The 15,338-nt window shown below is 46.5% G+C and overlaps 1 protein-coding gene across 3 annotated transcripts in view; it reads right to left on the bottom strand.

The window, feature by feature from the left end:
• Window positions 1-6,720: 6,720 nt before the first annotated feature.
• The window catches only part of tp63 (tumor protein p63), a 284,904-nt gene continuing 276,286 nt past the window's right edge, over window positions 6,721-15,338 (bottom strand). For 2 of the 3 annotated variants that reach the window (XM_072473636.1, XM_072473637.1), the window contains 4 exons: window positions 14,734-14,882; window positions 12,885-13,026; window positions 11,210-11,303; window positions 6,721-10,178 (listed from right to left, as the gene is read on the bottom strand). In XM_072473636.1, coding sequence (XP_072329737.1) covers window positions 9,882-10,178; window positions 11,210-11,303; window positions 12,885-13,026; window positions 14,734-14,882 — 682 coding nt within the window. In that variant the 3' untranslated portion in view covers window positions 6,721-9,881. Of the gene's footprint in view, window positions 10,179-11,209; window positions 11,304-12,877; window positions 13,027-14,733; window positions 14,883-15,338 lie in introns of all 3 variants that reach the window. The other variant, XM_072473638.1, reaches the window with a different exon arrangement.

The raw sequence follows: 15,338 nt of genomic DNA, 5'->3' as shown, positions 1-15,338 counted from the left end.
GAGATGGATCAGAGATTTCACAGCCTGGACTAGTGACGGTCATTTCACAGCCTGGACTAGTGACGGTCATTTCACAGTCTGGACTAGTGACGGTCATTTCACAGCCTGGACTAGTGACGGTCATTTCAGTCTGGACCAGTGACGGTCATTTCACAGTCTGGACTAGAGACGGTCATTTCACAGCCTGGACTAGTGACGGTCATTTCACAGCCTGGACTAGTGACGGTCATTTCAGTCTGGACCAGTGACGGTCATTTCACAGTCTTGGCAAGTGACGGTCATTTCACAGCCTGGGCCGGTGACGGTCATTTCACAGCCTGGACTAGTGACGGTCATTTCAGTCTGGACCAGTGACGGTCATTTCACAGTCTGGACAAGTGACGGTCATTTCACATCCTGGACTAGTGACGGTCATTTCAGTCTGGACTAGTGACGGTCATTTCACAGCCTGGGCCGGTGACGGTCATTTCACAGTCTGGACTAGTGATGGTCATTTCACTGTCTGGACTAGTGACGGTCATTTCACAGCCTGGATTAGTGACGGTCATTTCACAGTCTGGACTAGTGACGGTCATTTCACAGTCTGGACTAGTGACGGTCATTTCACAGCCTGGGCCGGTGACGGTCATTTCACAGTCTGGGCCGGTGACGGTCATTTCACAGCCTGGACAAATGACGGTCATTTCACAGCCTGGGCCGGTGACGGTCATTTCACAGCCTGGACTAGTGACGGTCATTTCACAGTCTGGACTAGTGACGGTCATTTCACAGTCTGGACTAGTGACGGTCATTTCACAGCCTGGACTAGTGACGGTCATTTCACAGCCTGGACTAGTGACGGTCATTTCACAGCCGGGGCCGGTGACGGTCATTTCACAGCCTGGACTAGTGACGGTCATTTCACAGCCTGGGCCGGTGACGGTCATTTCACAGCCTGGGCCGGTGACGGTCATTTCACAGTCTGGACCAGTGACGGTCATTTCACAGTCTGGACTAGTGACGGTCATTTCCGTCTGGACCAGTGACGGTCATTTCACAGTCTGGACTAGTGACCGTCATTTCACAGCCTGGACTAGTGACGGTCATTTCACAGTCTGGACTAGTGACGGTCATTTCACAGCCTGGACTAGTGACGGTCATTTCACAGCCTGGGCCGGTGACGGTCATTTCACAGCCTGGACTAGTGACGGTCATTTCACAGTCTGGGCTCGTGACGGTCATTTCACAGCCTGGATTAGTGGCGGTCATTTCACAGCCTGGGCTCGTGACGGTCATTTCACAGCCTGGATTAGTGACGGTCATTTCACAGCCTGGATTAGTGGCGGTCATTTCACAGCCTGGACTCGTGACGTTCATTTCACAGCCTGGGCTAGTGACGGTCATTTCACAGCCTGGATTAGTGGCGGTCATTTCACAGCCTGGACTCGTGACGGTCATTTCACAGCCTGGACTAGTGACGGTCATTTCACAGCCTGGACTAGTGACGGTCATTTCACAGCCTGGACTAGTGACGGTCATTTCACAGCCTGGGCCGGTGACGGTCATTTCACAGCCTGGACTAGTGACGGTCATTTCACAGCCTGGACTAGTGACGGTCATTTCACAGCCTGGACTAGTGACGGTCATTTCAGTCTGGACCAGTGACGGTCATTTCACAGTCTGGACAAGTGACGGTCATTTCACATCCTGGACTAGTGACGGTCATTTCAGTCTGGACTAGTGACGGTCATTTCACAGCCTGGGCCGGTGACGGTCATTTCACAGTCTGGACTAGTGATGGTCATTTCACTGTCTGGACTAGTGACGGTCATTTCACAGCCTGGATTAGTGACGGTCATTTCACAGTCTGGACTAGTGACGGTCATTTCACAGTCTGGACTAGTGACGGTCATTTCACAGCCTGGGCCGGTGACGGTCATTTCACAGTCTGGGCCGGTGACGGTCATTTCACAGCCTGGACAAATGACGGTCATTTCACAGCCTGGGCCGGTGACGGTCATTTCACAGCCTGGACTAGTGACGGTCATTTCACAGTCTGGACTAGTGACGGTCATTTCACAGTCTGGACTAGTGACGGTCATTTCACAGCCTGGACTAGTGACGGTCATTTCACAGCCTGGACTAGTGACGGTCATTTCACAGCCGGGGCCGGTGACGGTCATTTCACAGCCTGGACTAGTGACGGTCATTTCACAGCCTGGGCCGGTGACGGTCATTTCACAGCCTGGGCCGGTGACGGTCATTTCACAGTCTGGACCAGTGACGGTCATTTCACAGTCTGGACTAGTGACGGTCATTTCCGTCTGGACCAGTGACGGTCATTTCACAGTCTGGACTAGTGACCGTCATTTCACAGCCTGGACTAGTGACGGTCATTTCACAGTCTGGACTAGTGACGGTCATTTCACAGCCTGGACTAGTGACGGTCATTTCACAGCCTGGGCCGGTGACGGTCATTTCACAGCCTGGACTAGTGACGGTCATTTCACAGTCTGGGCTCGTGACGGTCATTTCACAGCCTGGATTAGTGGCGGTCATTTCACAGCCTGGGCTCGTGACGGTCATTTCACAGCCTGGATTAGTGACGGTCATTTCACAGCCTGGATTAGTGGCGGTCATTTCACAGCCTGGACTCGTGACGGTCATTTCACAGCCTGGGCTAGTGACGGTCATTTCACAGCCTGGATTAGTGGCGGTCATTTCACAGCCTGGACTCGTGACGGTCATTTCACAGCCTGGACTAGTGACGGTCATTTCACAGCCTGGACTAGTGACGGTCATTTCACAGCCTGGACTAGTGACGGTCATTTCACAGCCTGGGCCGGTGACGGTCATTTCACAGCCTGGACTCGTGACAGTCTATCCCAGTCGACCCTCTGTCGCAATGCAGGTGAAATTAGATTTTATATTAAGATCCATTTGATTTAGTTAAATTGATCAGTCACAGGCTTGTAAATTGAAACACATGTAACTTATTAACAGTAATTATAATTAAACTGACATAAAAACTAATTGGCTAATACCCCCCTTTCTCTTTACAGACAAACAAAACAGGGGAAAGGGTGGTTGAAATGTAAATATTAGTAAAAGAATAAATGATCTGTGATTCAGGCGGGTGTTTTCCAGTTAGTTTCTCTCTCAAGGTTAGACCTTCAGTTGGGTTCTTTCTTTTCTTTCAGTTTGTAATGATCGTTATTGCTGACTCACAGAGACAGCAGGTAACCGGCAACAGAGAGAGGGAGAGGCACAGCTCCTCTTCCTTCGAGGGCCGAGCGGCTTCTGCCAGGTTCTCTCTGAACAAACCACCTGGCAGGAACCAATCACTGACTATTGCCAGGCAGAACACTGCCCCAGGCCACCCCATTGGTTTCCAATTACCCAATTGAACCAACTTCCTCCAAAGCTGGTTCCTAAGATTCACTCGGTGCCGATGAGTCTGGCTTCTCCTCTCCAAAGTACAAACCTGGGAACACACTGTCCTGGCAGGCACTCTTCCTTAAAGGCAAATTCCGATTGTGGATCCACAGACCAAAAATAAAGAAAAAATGAGAACAAAGAAAATTAATGGAAGGATTTTTACAACATAAATGTTAAAATAAAGTCATTTGCAGCATAGTCCATTCAGCCCAGAGTCCATGCTAGCTCTTCATGGAGCAATTTGCTCACTCCCACTCTCCTGTTCAGCCTCCTGCAGCTTAAATTCCTTCACGCTCTCATCCAATTTATTTTTGAAATTATTGATCATCTCCACTTTGACCACCGTCGTGAGCAACAAGCTCCAGGTCATTACCATTCATTGTGAAAAGTTTCACTGACCAAAACCTTCAATTTCTATCCCCAGTCCCTGTACCATCAGCCAATGGGAACAGTTTTTGTTTAATCCTATCACCACCTTATACGTCTCTGTCAAATCTCCCCATAATCTTCTTTACTCCAAGGAGAACAGATGACAGCACAATGTTCAGCACCATTCGCGACTCCTCAGATAATGAAGCAGTCAATGTTCAAATGCAGCAAGACCGGGACAATATCCAGGCTTGAGCTGACTAGTGACGAGTTACATTCACGCCACACAAGTGTCAGGCAATGGCCATCTCCTACAAGAGAGGATTTAACCATCTGCTCTTGACATTCAATGGCATTACCATCGCTGAAGCCCCCATAATCAACATGCTGGGGGTTACCATTGATCAGAAACTGAACTGGAATAGCCATATTAATACTGTGGCTACCAGGGCAGGTCAAAGACTAGGAATCCTACAGCGACCTCCTGACCCCCCAAACCCTGTCCACCATCTACACGGCACAAGTCAGGTGTGTAATGGAATACTCTCCACTTGCCTGGGTGAGTGCAGCTCCAACAACACGCAAGAGGCTCAACACCATCTAGGACAAAGCAGCCCTGCTTGAATGCTCCCACTTCCACAAACATTCAAACCCTCCACCATCGACAAACAGTGGCAGCCGTGTGTACCATCTACAAGTTGCACTGCAGTAACTCACCTTAGGTTCCTTAGATAGAACCTTCCATGCCCATGACCACTACCATCAAGAAGGACAAGGGCAGCAGATACCTGGGAACCCCACCACCTGGAGGTTACCTCCAAGTCACTGACCACCCTGACTTGGAAATATATCGCCGTTCCTTCGCTGTCGCTGGGACAAATTCCTGGCACTCGCTCCCTATCAGCACTGTGGGTGTGCCTACACCTCAGGGCCTGCAGCGGTTCAAGGCATCAACTCACCACTACCTTTTGAAGGGCAACTAGGAATGGGCAATAAATGCTGGCCTAAACAGCCCACATCCCGTAAATGAATTTTTAAAACCCCCAGATTCTCCAACCCAAGGAACTAAAATCTCATATCACTGGAACCATCCTCGTGAATCTCCTCTGCAACTTCTCAAGGACTCTCACATCCTTCCTGAAGTGTTAGCAGAGCTTTATAAAGATTCAGCGTAACTTCCCCGCTTTTATATTTAATGCCTCTACCAATTAAGCCCAATTTAGAACTGTGTCATTTGGTCTATATTGCCCCTCCCCATCTCTTCCACCAAAATGCAACACCTCACATTTCTCTACGTTAAATCTTCCACTTGCCTGCCCATCTCACTAGTTTATCCGTGTTATGCCGCAGGCAATTCGCATCATCGCATTTGTCACTCTTTCAAGTTTGATATCATCAGCAAATTTTGAAATTCTACTCTGCAATGCAAGATCAAAGTAATGTAGCAATGAGGGAAAAAAGCAGTGGCCCCAGCACTGACCATTGGGGATGTCACAGTTCACCAGGCTGAACAATAACCAATACCACAAGTTGATGTGTTGTTGGAGACAGGAAGGCTGGGCACTTCTTGCAAGAATTGTGTTGGATTTTTTAAACTAGGTCTGTTCCAGTGGAGTTCTCACTGATGCGGAGTTTGGGTTGCGCCCAGGGTCACTCAACTCCTGACCTCATTAAAGCCTTGGTTCAAACATGGACAAAAGAGTTGAATGCCAGAGGAGAGGTGAGAGTGATTCCCCGTGACATCAGGGCAGCATTTGACCGAGTGTGGCATCAAGGAGCTCCATCTAAACTGGAGTCAATGGGAATCGGGGGAAACACTCCGCTGGTTGGAGTCATACCCGGCACAAAGGAAGATGGTTGTGGTGGTTGGAGGTCAATCAGCTCAGCTCCAGGACATCACGACAGGAGTTCCTCAGGGTAGTGGCCTAGGCCCAGCCATCTTCAGCTGCTTCATCAATGACCTTCCTTATCAACATCCTGTGGGTTACCATTGACCAGAAACTGGACTGGCCGTATTAATACTGTGGCTACAGGAGCCGGTCAGAGGCTAGCAATCCTATGGTGAGTAACTCACCTCCTGACTCCCCAAAGCCTTTCCACCATCTACAAGGCACAAGTCAGGAGTGTAATGGAATACTCTCCACTTGCCTGGATGAGCGCGGCACCAACAACAGTCAAGAACCTCAACATCATCCAGGACAAAGCAGTATGCTTGATTCCTGCCCCTTCCACAAACATTCACTCCCTTCACCACCGACGCACAGTGGCAGCCATGTGTACCATCGACAAGATGCACTGCAGTAACTCACCAAGGTTCCTTACCCAGCACCTTCCAAACCCACGACCACTACCATCTAGAAGGACAAGAGCAGCAGATACCTGGGAACCCCACCACCTGGAGGTTCCCCTCCAAGTCACTGACCACCCTGACTTGGAAATATATCGCCGCTCCTTCACTGTCGCCGGGTCAAAATACTGGAACTCCCTCCCTAACAGCACTGTGGGTGTACCTACACCTCAGGGACTGCAGAAGTTCAAGAAGGCAGCTCACCCCCACCTTCGCAAGGGCAATTAGGGATGGGCAATAAATGCTGGCCTAACCGACACCCACATCCCGTAAATTCATTTTTAAAAATCTAATCTGAAGGATAACATCTCTGTCAGTCTAAACTAAGCCCTCTATTTCACACATACTTGCGTTGATTGGCAGAAGAAGTTCTCTGCAAGCTGTGAACTGGGAAACCGTGCCATATCAAAATCAAACAGCTTGAAGCCAGATAATGCACCGCTTTTATAAACTAACAGACTCTCTGCCTTGCCAAAACAATTGGGGAGGACACACTGCAATGTTTTCCACATCTATGGTCACGGATGGGAGAGTTTCAGAAGATTTAATGAGGCGAAAATTCAAAAGACACTCACGGGAACCAGAACTCTTGAGAAATTTTTAATTGGATGCTTAATACTGCAAGAAAAAAAAGTAGTTGTGATACTTTTTACAGAAGGAACTCCAAAGTGCACCAAATCCAACACATGGCTGCAGATTTACACAGATTTAAAATATAGGCACTGATTCCAAACCTGCCAGTGCCCTGGTCTGCTGCCCCCACCTTCAGAGCACTGCCGTTGTGAACAGTTTATCTTGTGAAACACTCCAAATAAAGGCAACATCCATCTTACACCAGACCTGATTATTCGTCTCCAGCTTACTTTGCTGTTTCAGACAGTGCTGATGTGTCACTGACCAATGAAAACTTTCATTTATTCTGCCTTGACCCCGTCTCCAGAGATTATAATTGTTGGTGGAGAGTGCAGAGTACTGCCAGTGTTGGTGCACATAGTTTGGCTAAATTACAGTAATGATTTATACCACCTTAAACATTATGTATATTTATTTCTAAAAAAGATTCACAAAATGCTCCAATGACGTATATACAGCAATGTGAAATGAAGACTGACCGGCGATTTTATTATTCTCTCATCCATTACAAACAAACTCCCATTTAAAATTTTAACACATCCCATTTTAATATCTGCACAATGTTGAACTCTTATCAAGGCCACAAAAATACACTTTAAGAGACTTTTTTTCTGTTCTTTTTCTCTCTGATTGCACAGAATACATTTCAAAACCATTCATGGGAAAGCCTACTGTAGCACTCTATTTCCACAATCATAAGAAAAGGCAAGTGAAGTGTGGGGGGAGGCAAGGGGATGTGGTGGGTGGGGTGAAATAGTATTTCCTGTTCTCCTTCCCTTCCATTCATTTTCTGGCTCCGCGCTTGGGAGTTCCAATCCTTTGTGGAGTTGATACAATCCCAGCAGCCCCGGCGGGTCTGTGATAACTTGCCCAGTCTGCAGTGAGAGGACTGGCAGGTTTATTTGACCATGGTGGGGGGTGGCGAGGGGAGCAGAGGAAATCTCAGCTGAGCAAGGAGTCAGCAGGCATTGGATTCGGAACAGGATCTACTCCACGGCTACGCGGACGATCCCAAAATGTTGTAACATTTTAGAACGGTTTTGAAGTGCAGTAAAATTGAAGGCAGCAAACAAAGAGGGATAGAAAGAATGAAAAGTGTCTCCGTGTGTCTGATTGTGGCTGCTAAACCTTAATTCACAGTTTGTGAGGAATTCCAATAACATGAATCTCCTCAGCCATTAGCACCAAGCTGTTTGGAGTTCACCTGCAGGATAGCCTCAGTCGCTATAGCAAAATACCAAGAGATGAATATAAAACAAAACTTTGAAATCTAGGACTCACATGTGAAACGGATGTACTTACAACACACAGGCTACCCCAGAACCAGGTTCAAGTAGAGAAACAGAATGCGGCAGTGTGGAAACTGTCAATGATACAAGTGGTGGCTTCGGTGATGTCTAACTTCTGCCAATCCCACCTCCCACCAACCAACAGCAGGTTTTAACCGGTGACAATGCGACAGAAATCAGATCTTCTAACTGCGTGGAGCTCTGGCTATCAATGTCCTCAGAAAGCACAATTGCAATGCTACCACGACCAAGTGCAGTTTACTGGGTAGCTATTTAACCACTTTGTTAATTTAACAGTGTCATTTCCAACCATCCAGATTGAAATGTCCCCTCCGATTAGGTATTGTACATGATGTGAGGTCTTTACACTGGTGTTTTATAAGAGTGATGTACTGTGTGAAAATCCTAAACACCTCGCCTGAATCACAAAACCAGTAAACAGTTTCTCATGTTAGGTTTTGACATTTTTTATCAGGATCAAATTTCCACGGGTAAAAAGGGGAAAGTTTGAGGAGAATGGAATTCACAATATTGGACATGATTTGGGATAAACCCTTTGAATGGCTTCAGGCCCAGGTTTAAGCAAGTGCCACATGCAAATGAAGGAATGGCCTGTGCTCCCCAACACAAATCTAGCATCCCTACCAGCACCACCAGGATCAGTACAATTTCACACATGCAACATCCCGCAAATGAAATGCACAAAGTTGAGATGGATCTCAATATTAAAAAAAATCTGAAAAATGATTAAAAAACGCTGATGAGCGATTGACAAGAAGCATTTTACCCCTTTGTCCCACTTAAAGTTGAAGCTAACCTCAAAACACAATTGTCAGTCAGGGCTGTGTTCATCAGCTTATACATCGCAGCTTTCACACCTCATCTCGAACAAACAAGAGGTGCATTCATCAGTGGGAGTGAGTGTTTCAAATGATCAAGGACACATCGACATCAGGTGATCACATTGCCAACTCAAAACTGCCCTGTCCACTGAGCTTATACACGTTCAGTCAGAACCAAGTGCTTCCTGGGGTCAGTCTTTGGACCGGAGGCACCACCCAGCAACCTCGACCCAGAAGTGATTGGTGTCCGGGAACAAAATGGCAGGTTTGGTAGCTTTAACAGACAAACTATTTACTGAATCTAACTAATTAGGGGCCCAAAGACCCATTTCAGTGAGCTGAAATTGCACGGAAGGCTGGGTGGTTTGTAAATTGATGAGTAGCATGGTGGCCATCATTAAGAAAACAATGGCACAAATTGCTGCCCTCTCTCAGAGAGTCTGGCTGCTACGGTTATAGCGACGGTCAGTGCCATCTCCCCACTCCTGACATCAGCCCAGGCTGTGAAATAACAAGTGCCATTTCTGAAGTGCAAGATAACTAGGGATAGAGCGAGGGAGGAGGTTACGGCAACACCAAAGGTGCCGGTCAACTCATCTTCCTCACTCTCTCTGTACTTCCTCATGCTCTCACACATCCCTCTGCAATCGCAGATCTGATGCAAAAAATAAGCAATACCATGGATTAGAACTGATCTTCTCTAGACAGGAATAGATGCATAAATATGGCAGTTACAAATCCCATATAGCCCCTCAAGCACCCTATAAGCTTTGATACAGCTACCGTATATGGGCAGTTGGGCTTAAGACAACAAAAAAAAAAACAAAGACACAAAATAAAGTTGAGTAAGTGCAACCGATTTGGATACGAGTGAGGTTACTCAGTATAGATGTTCTAACAGTATCCCCTCGTATTGTTGTCGTCATTCGATACTTTTGGGACATTGTCTTTTGTGGTTCGATGTGCTCATGCCTCCAGGCCACTTCACTCCCCCTCCTCTTTGATCCTCTGTTTGCTACGCCGTCCATCCATGTCAAACCCAAAATCATTCCAATCATCGCGGGGAGGGAAGGAGATGGTCTGGCGCAGGGTGAAACGGACGGCATCAATTACCCGCTCACCTCGCGTCTCGTTCTGGGAGCCCATGCTGGCGGTGGAGGCACTACTCGTGTTCCGCAGAAGCTGTGGGGGGTTTGCGTAGTCAAGGGTCTGCCTGTGGTCCAGTATTCCTTTCCAGATCGCGTGTCGGTATTGCTCTGGAATCTTAAGGCTGATCAGATCCTGATGGAGAGACACAAAAAAAAAGGAGGGTTTTAGCTACTTTGAGACAGCAAATCGCCGACCATTTTACGGGTTGGCACTCCTGAAATGGAACTTTGCGTGGTGAGAGTGCAGACTGGAAACTTTCATTCTATTGCTCTCCATTAGGAGAGTTCAGCTATCCCTTAGAAAACTTTACAAAACTTCAAACTATAGAGTAAAAAAAAAAACAATTCTGACCAATTCTTTTATCGAGTTTCATCTAGAGTCGGGCTCTGTATGGTTCAATCCTAGATAGTCTGAACACAACAACATAGACGGGAACTGTCCCCCTTTCTTAAAGAGATATTAGTGAGTCAGTTGTGTTTCCATGACAATCCGACAGGTTACTCTCACTTTTACTGACACCACAAATGGCCAGATTTAATACTTTCAATTTCACAATTGTACACGGTTACATTTGAACACAAACCTCTTCATTCCAATAACCACTGCCACACGCCCAGCATTTAACTCGAGCAGTGGGAAACCTCACCGCAGTGTACATTTCACTGACCACTATTTTGTAGACCTATTCCTTCTAACACATACTGAGATTTTCCAGCACGTTCTGTTTACAGCTGGTGGGGTGAGGCCCTCTCTCCCATGAAACAAATTGAAAGAAAAATATTGATCGTACTCTACCTTACCCAAGGGGAACTAAAGTTACCACGGCAGATTTTCCTGCTCGAGTGGCTGTTGGATCAGCTGGGGAGAAGGTGGGTGGGGGAACAGCGACCCCCGACTACTCCCCATTCACTATAACAGACAGTAGGTGGAGAAGGTCCCCAGCTGTATTTTCCTGATGTAGCCATGGTTACCTTCCTCAGGGATACAATAGATACGGGAAAACCGAATTAAATATTTGTATTATCTTTTCTACCCAAAGTCCATGGCATTGAGGACTTTGTACGAACCCACACTCTTGGCAATTTTACCCATGCTACGGTTTTAATGAGATACGGTTTAAGACGGTCAGAGCAGAGACACAGCAGAGCGAGGAAACCACTTACATCCATGGTAAAATGCTCGATCTGGTAAATGTTCATCAATCCCTGGGTGGTGAAATACTCCAAACACGACGCACAACCGGCTCTCGTCAGGAAACTGCGAGGAGAGAGGGAGGGATGGTTAGTACTGTACCTTACTCAGGGTCACAACTCTTTCAAACAAGCAGGAGATATACAAACATAGAATCCCTACAGTGCAGAAGGAGGGCTTTGGGTCCTTGGAGTCTGCACCGTCTTTCCGAAAGAGAACCCTACCTGGGCCCAATCCCCCCACCCTGTCCCTGCAAACCCACCTAACCTTTGGATACTGAGGGGCAATTTAGAATGGCCAATCTCGGAGTGTAATAAATAACTCTTTGTGCAACTCTGGCACAAATTAATAAGCATCAATGCAAGAAAACATATAACTGGACTGGCATTTAAACACCACCTTTCACAACCTGAGGACATCCCAGGGAGCTGTACAACAAACCAACCACTTCTGAAGTGCAGTCACCGTTGTAATGTAGTAAATTCAGTAACCAATGCTGCACTCCTTCAGTACTACACCGTGCATGTCAGCATGGATTGTGCGCTCGAGCAATAGAGTGGGGCTGGCTAAAAAGTGAGAGTGCAGCAGGCTCTTCGACTGCAGGGAGAATCACAGTTAGTCTAGTGGAGACTCTCATTTTCAGCAGGGTTCCACTTGGCAATGGATCCCCTGGTTAATTCTTGCTTGCTCCACAGTCCAGGAATAAATTAGCCAGTTACAGCACTCTTCTCACTGCCTCAGCGGAGATCAATTAACTGCCCAGTCCAGGGATTCTGCAACCTCCTGGTCTGTGTACAGATCAGTTTTACACCCTCACCTCAAAACTGTGTTGCAAAGAGAAAGCATGCACAGCTGAAATGTACAAGATTCCCTGAAATGCTCAACAATGTTTCCTGACGTGAATAACTTGGGAGAGTGGTGGAGCAGACCAGATTCATGCATTCAAGAGTTACAGTCATGAACAGGCTGCAAATTAAAACCAGAGGAACAAAGTGACAATAAAACAGAAAACCCCCCAATAGATAACAAAAATACATGAATTAGATGCTCCTCTGGGTTGGGGGTGAAATATGAGCCTTTGTGGGATGGATATGATCCATGGAGTCTCAGGTGGGAAGAGGCTTGTTTCTACTTTACATACAAGGTCCCATTCATTCCCACAGATATCCAGTTACAAACATATCTTGGGGTGTTGATTTGTGATTCATTCACCAATGAGGCAACAGCTCAGAGAACAGAAATTCCAACATCCCAGAGCCCACGGGATGCCACCAGGGTACGCAGTCGGCCAGGAATGGGAATGTAAACAGGGCTGCTTTATCGGGGCTCGAGGCCCCATAAAGTGAATGATCTCCAATTTGAACACCCTGTAAAATCAGAACATGGTTTTCTTGTAAAAATAAATGCAAGACTGCCTGAGATGAGTGAAAACCAAAAATGGGGTTTTGTGATTTCCACAATGCAGGAGGTGACCTGGAACTTTAAAAAGTAAATCAGATTCGGATTTCACGGAGATCAATCCAATTGGGAAACAGAGTGATGGTTTGGAATCTCACAAGCATGAATTGCATTTTGGCTCTACAAGAAGGCATCACTATGTAAACTAATTCTAATAAGAAAGTCAGTAATCTAATCACCACCTCTGACCTGGAGATACTGTTGTCAGACGGGTAAGGCGGAGGCGGTGTGCAGTGTGAAGTCGATGCCATTGGCGAAGGCAATCCATGCGTAGGACTCAACCCGTTCATGTCTCCATTCATCTGCATTGGCATATTCATCATCTGAGGGACTGAGGGAAAGAGAACTCATCAGAATCATCCTGCTTCCTAGCAGCTATATGTTCATGATTATCCACCTTTCTCAGCTAACCTTTCTCCATTCTGTCTTCATTAGCAATACTCCAATCATAGTTTTTTTCTTGCGCAGCTGAAAATCCTGCAAATCCTCCCTACACCTTTACAAGGGGCTGGTTTTGCACACTGGGCTAAATCACTGGCTTTTAAAGCAGACCAAGCAGGCCAGCAGCACGGTTCAATTCCCGTACCAGCCTCCCCGAACAGGCGCCGGAATGTGGCGACTAGGGGCTTTTCACAGTAACTTCATTGAAGCCTACTTGTGACAATAAGCGATTTTCATTTTATTTCATTTCATTCATTTTCACAACATATCTGAAATTCCTACATTCATCAAAACTGTATTGTATGTATTTGGTGCAGTAAGGGTTAAAAGCCTGGGCTAGTGTGTGTGACTGCTGCAGTCATGTTTTTGCAAATCCTGGCTTGAAAGGCAGCTTGACTTTTGTTTGGAGATAGAGGTGCAATTAAAGCATCGCAAAAGATCATAATTCATTTCAGCCAGGGACATTGTTAGCTGAAGTTGGGCAAATGGACTTTTTTTTATATAAAGACGGTTCCCTGGGGAGTAGATGATTAGAGCCATGGGGCTGGATTCTCCGGTTCCCCAGCTGCATTTTTCTCAGCGGTCCTCCGTTTGCTGGTGGCAGGACTCCACCTTCCCGCAGCTGGTCAATGGGATTTCCGATTGAAACCACCCTACTCTGCTGGGAAACCCACGGGCGGGAGTGCCCTGCCGGCGAGAAAAACGAATCGCCACGTCGGAGAATTCTTGCCATTTTAATAGGATGATGAGTTAATGGGAGGAGCCAGGGGCTGAAGCAGTCGGGTGTTGAGGTTGCAGTTTAAAGAAGTTCAGATTTCGATTGGGATATGAACAGACAAGAAACTGTGCTCTCAATACATTTCAGTTAGAGATCTGACTGTGAGCAGGCTCACAGTTTCTGGAGAAGCAGTCAATTAACGATTGGACTGTGGACAGACCAGCACCTTTTCTCAAAGTAATAAGGTTTTTCCTGGGAATAGAGCAGCAGTTTCGGGAAAGGCTGGCAGTTTCAACAGTAGTTTGAGTCAGGCAAGAATCTGCAAGCTGGGTCCTGAAGGATATTGTTTTCTCAAAGTGGTTTATCCAAGACATCACTTTACAGGTCGGCTAACTGTATTCAAAAGTGGATTTTGACCTGAGGTGGGTTTTGTTTGAGTGGAGATAAAGATAGCAGTTAAGGTTTATTGTTTTGTTGTATTGCTGAGCATTGTTTAACTAGTAATTGAAAGCTGTTGTCTTTATGATGTTAAAGTTAGTAATAAAGTTTGTTTCAATATATCATATCCCTATTTTGCGTGAAATCACTCCTGGAGCGAAGTATCCTTTCCTGACAGTCTTACAAAATTAAAATATTGGGGTTTCTGTCCGGTATCCTACAACTGTTGGAGTATGGCCCCTGTATCGTAATACAGTCCTGAAATCAAGACTTAAAGTACCATTTCCTACTCTTAAAATAGGGGAACTTCTTCCTGCTCATAGTCTTTGCTCCTCAATCACCCATCACATTAGCATGTGTCCATGATGTAGAATCAGCTCTCCCGGTAAGAGAGCTGAAGTATTGGGTAAAGCCATACTATTGTATCTCACAGACTCTTACCCATACTTCCTGGCATGGGGGCTTGGGTGAGTGCATTGCGCTGGGGGCTGATGAGTTGGCTGACAGATGGTAACTTGTTCCCCATGGTGGCCATTTTATTCATTGGAGGGGGAGAGGGCCCGAAGGATTGCTGCGACTGCATCGATGGCCTGAAACAGAGAAATGGCAAAAGGTTCAAATGCAGACCTTGCTTAAAAATAACACCCGCCACTTCCCCAAAGTGCTGCTACTGCACAAGTTCACCAACATAACCAGCAAAATCAATTACATTTTTCGAGAAATCGCAGTAATGTGACATGTCACATTGTGTCTGTGCTGATGTTGTCTCTCGTTGGAGATATTCACTAAAACACCATTTCGCTGCTCTGCCCTGTGTCCTCCAAGTTCACATTTATCAAGTTCCCTTACACACCAGGACGTCACCAGCCTTTTGTATACAGATTTCACACTCTACATCCTTTGCAATGAAACCAGATCTTCAGCCTTCCAGCTCTGAGTTTAGAGACTATCTACTGATGTTCTACAACATCCTGACTGATCCACTGCTGGGTGCAAAATGTAAAACCCAAGATCATCTTTCCAATGAGAATGGGAAGCACCTTCTC

Source organism: Scyliorhinus torazame, chromosome 14, assembly GCF_047496885.1.
Source record: "Scyliorhinus torazame isolate Kashiwa2021f chromosome 14, sScyTor2.1, whole genome shotgun sequence".
In the NCBI taxonomy this organism is placed as follows: Eukaryota; Metazoa; Chordata; class Chondrichthyes; order Carcharhiniformes; family Scyliorhinidae; genus Scyliorhinus; species Scyliorhinus torazame.
Note: the sequence above shows the minus strand (reverse complement) of the source record. Positions and strands in the feature narration are given on the sequence as shown.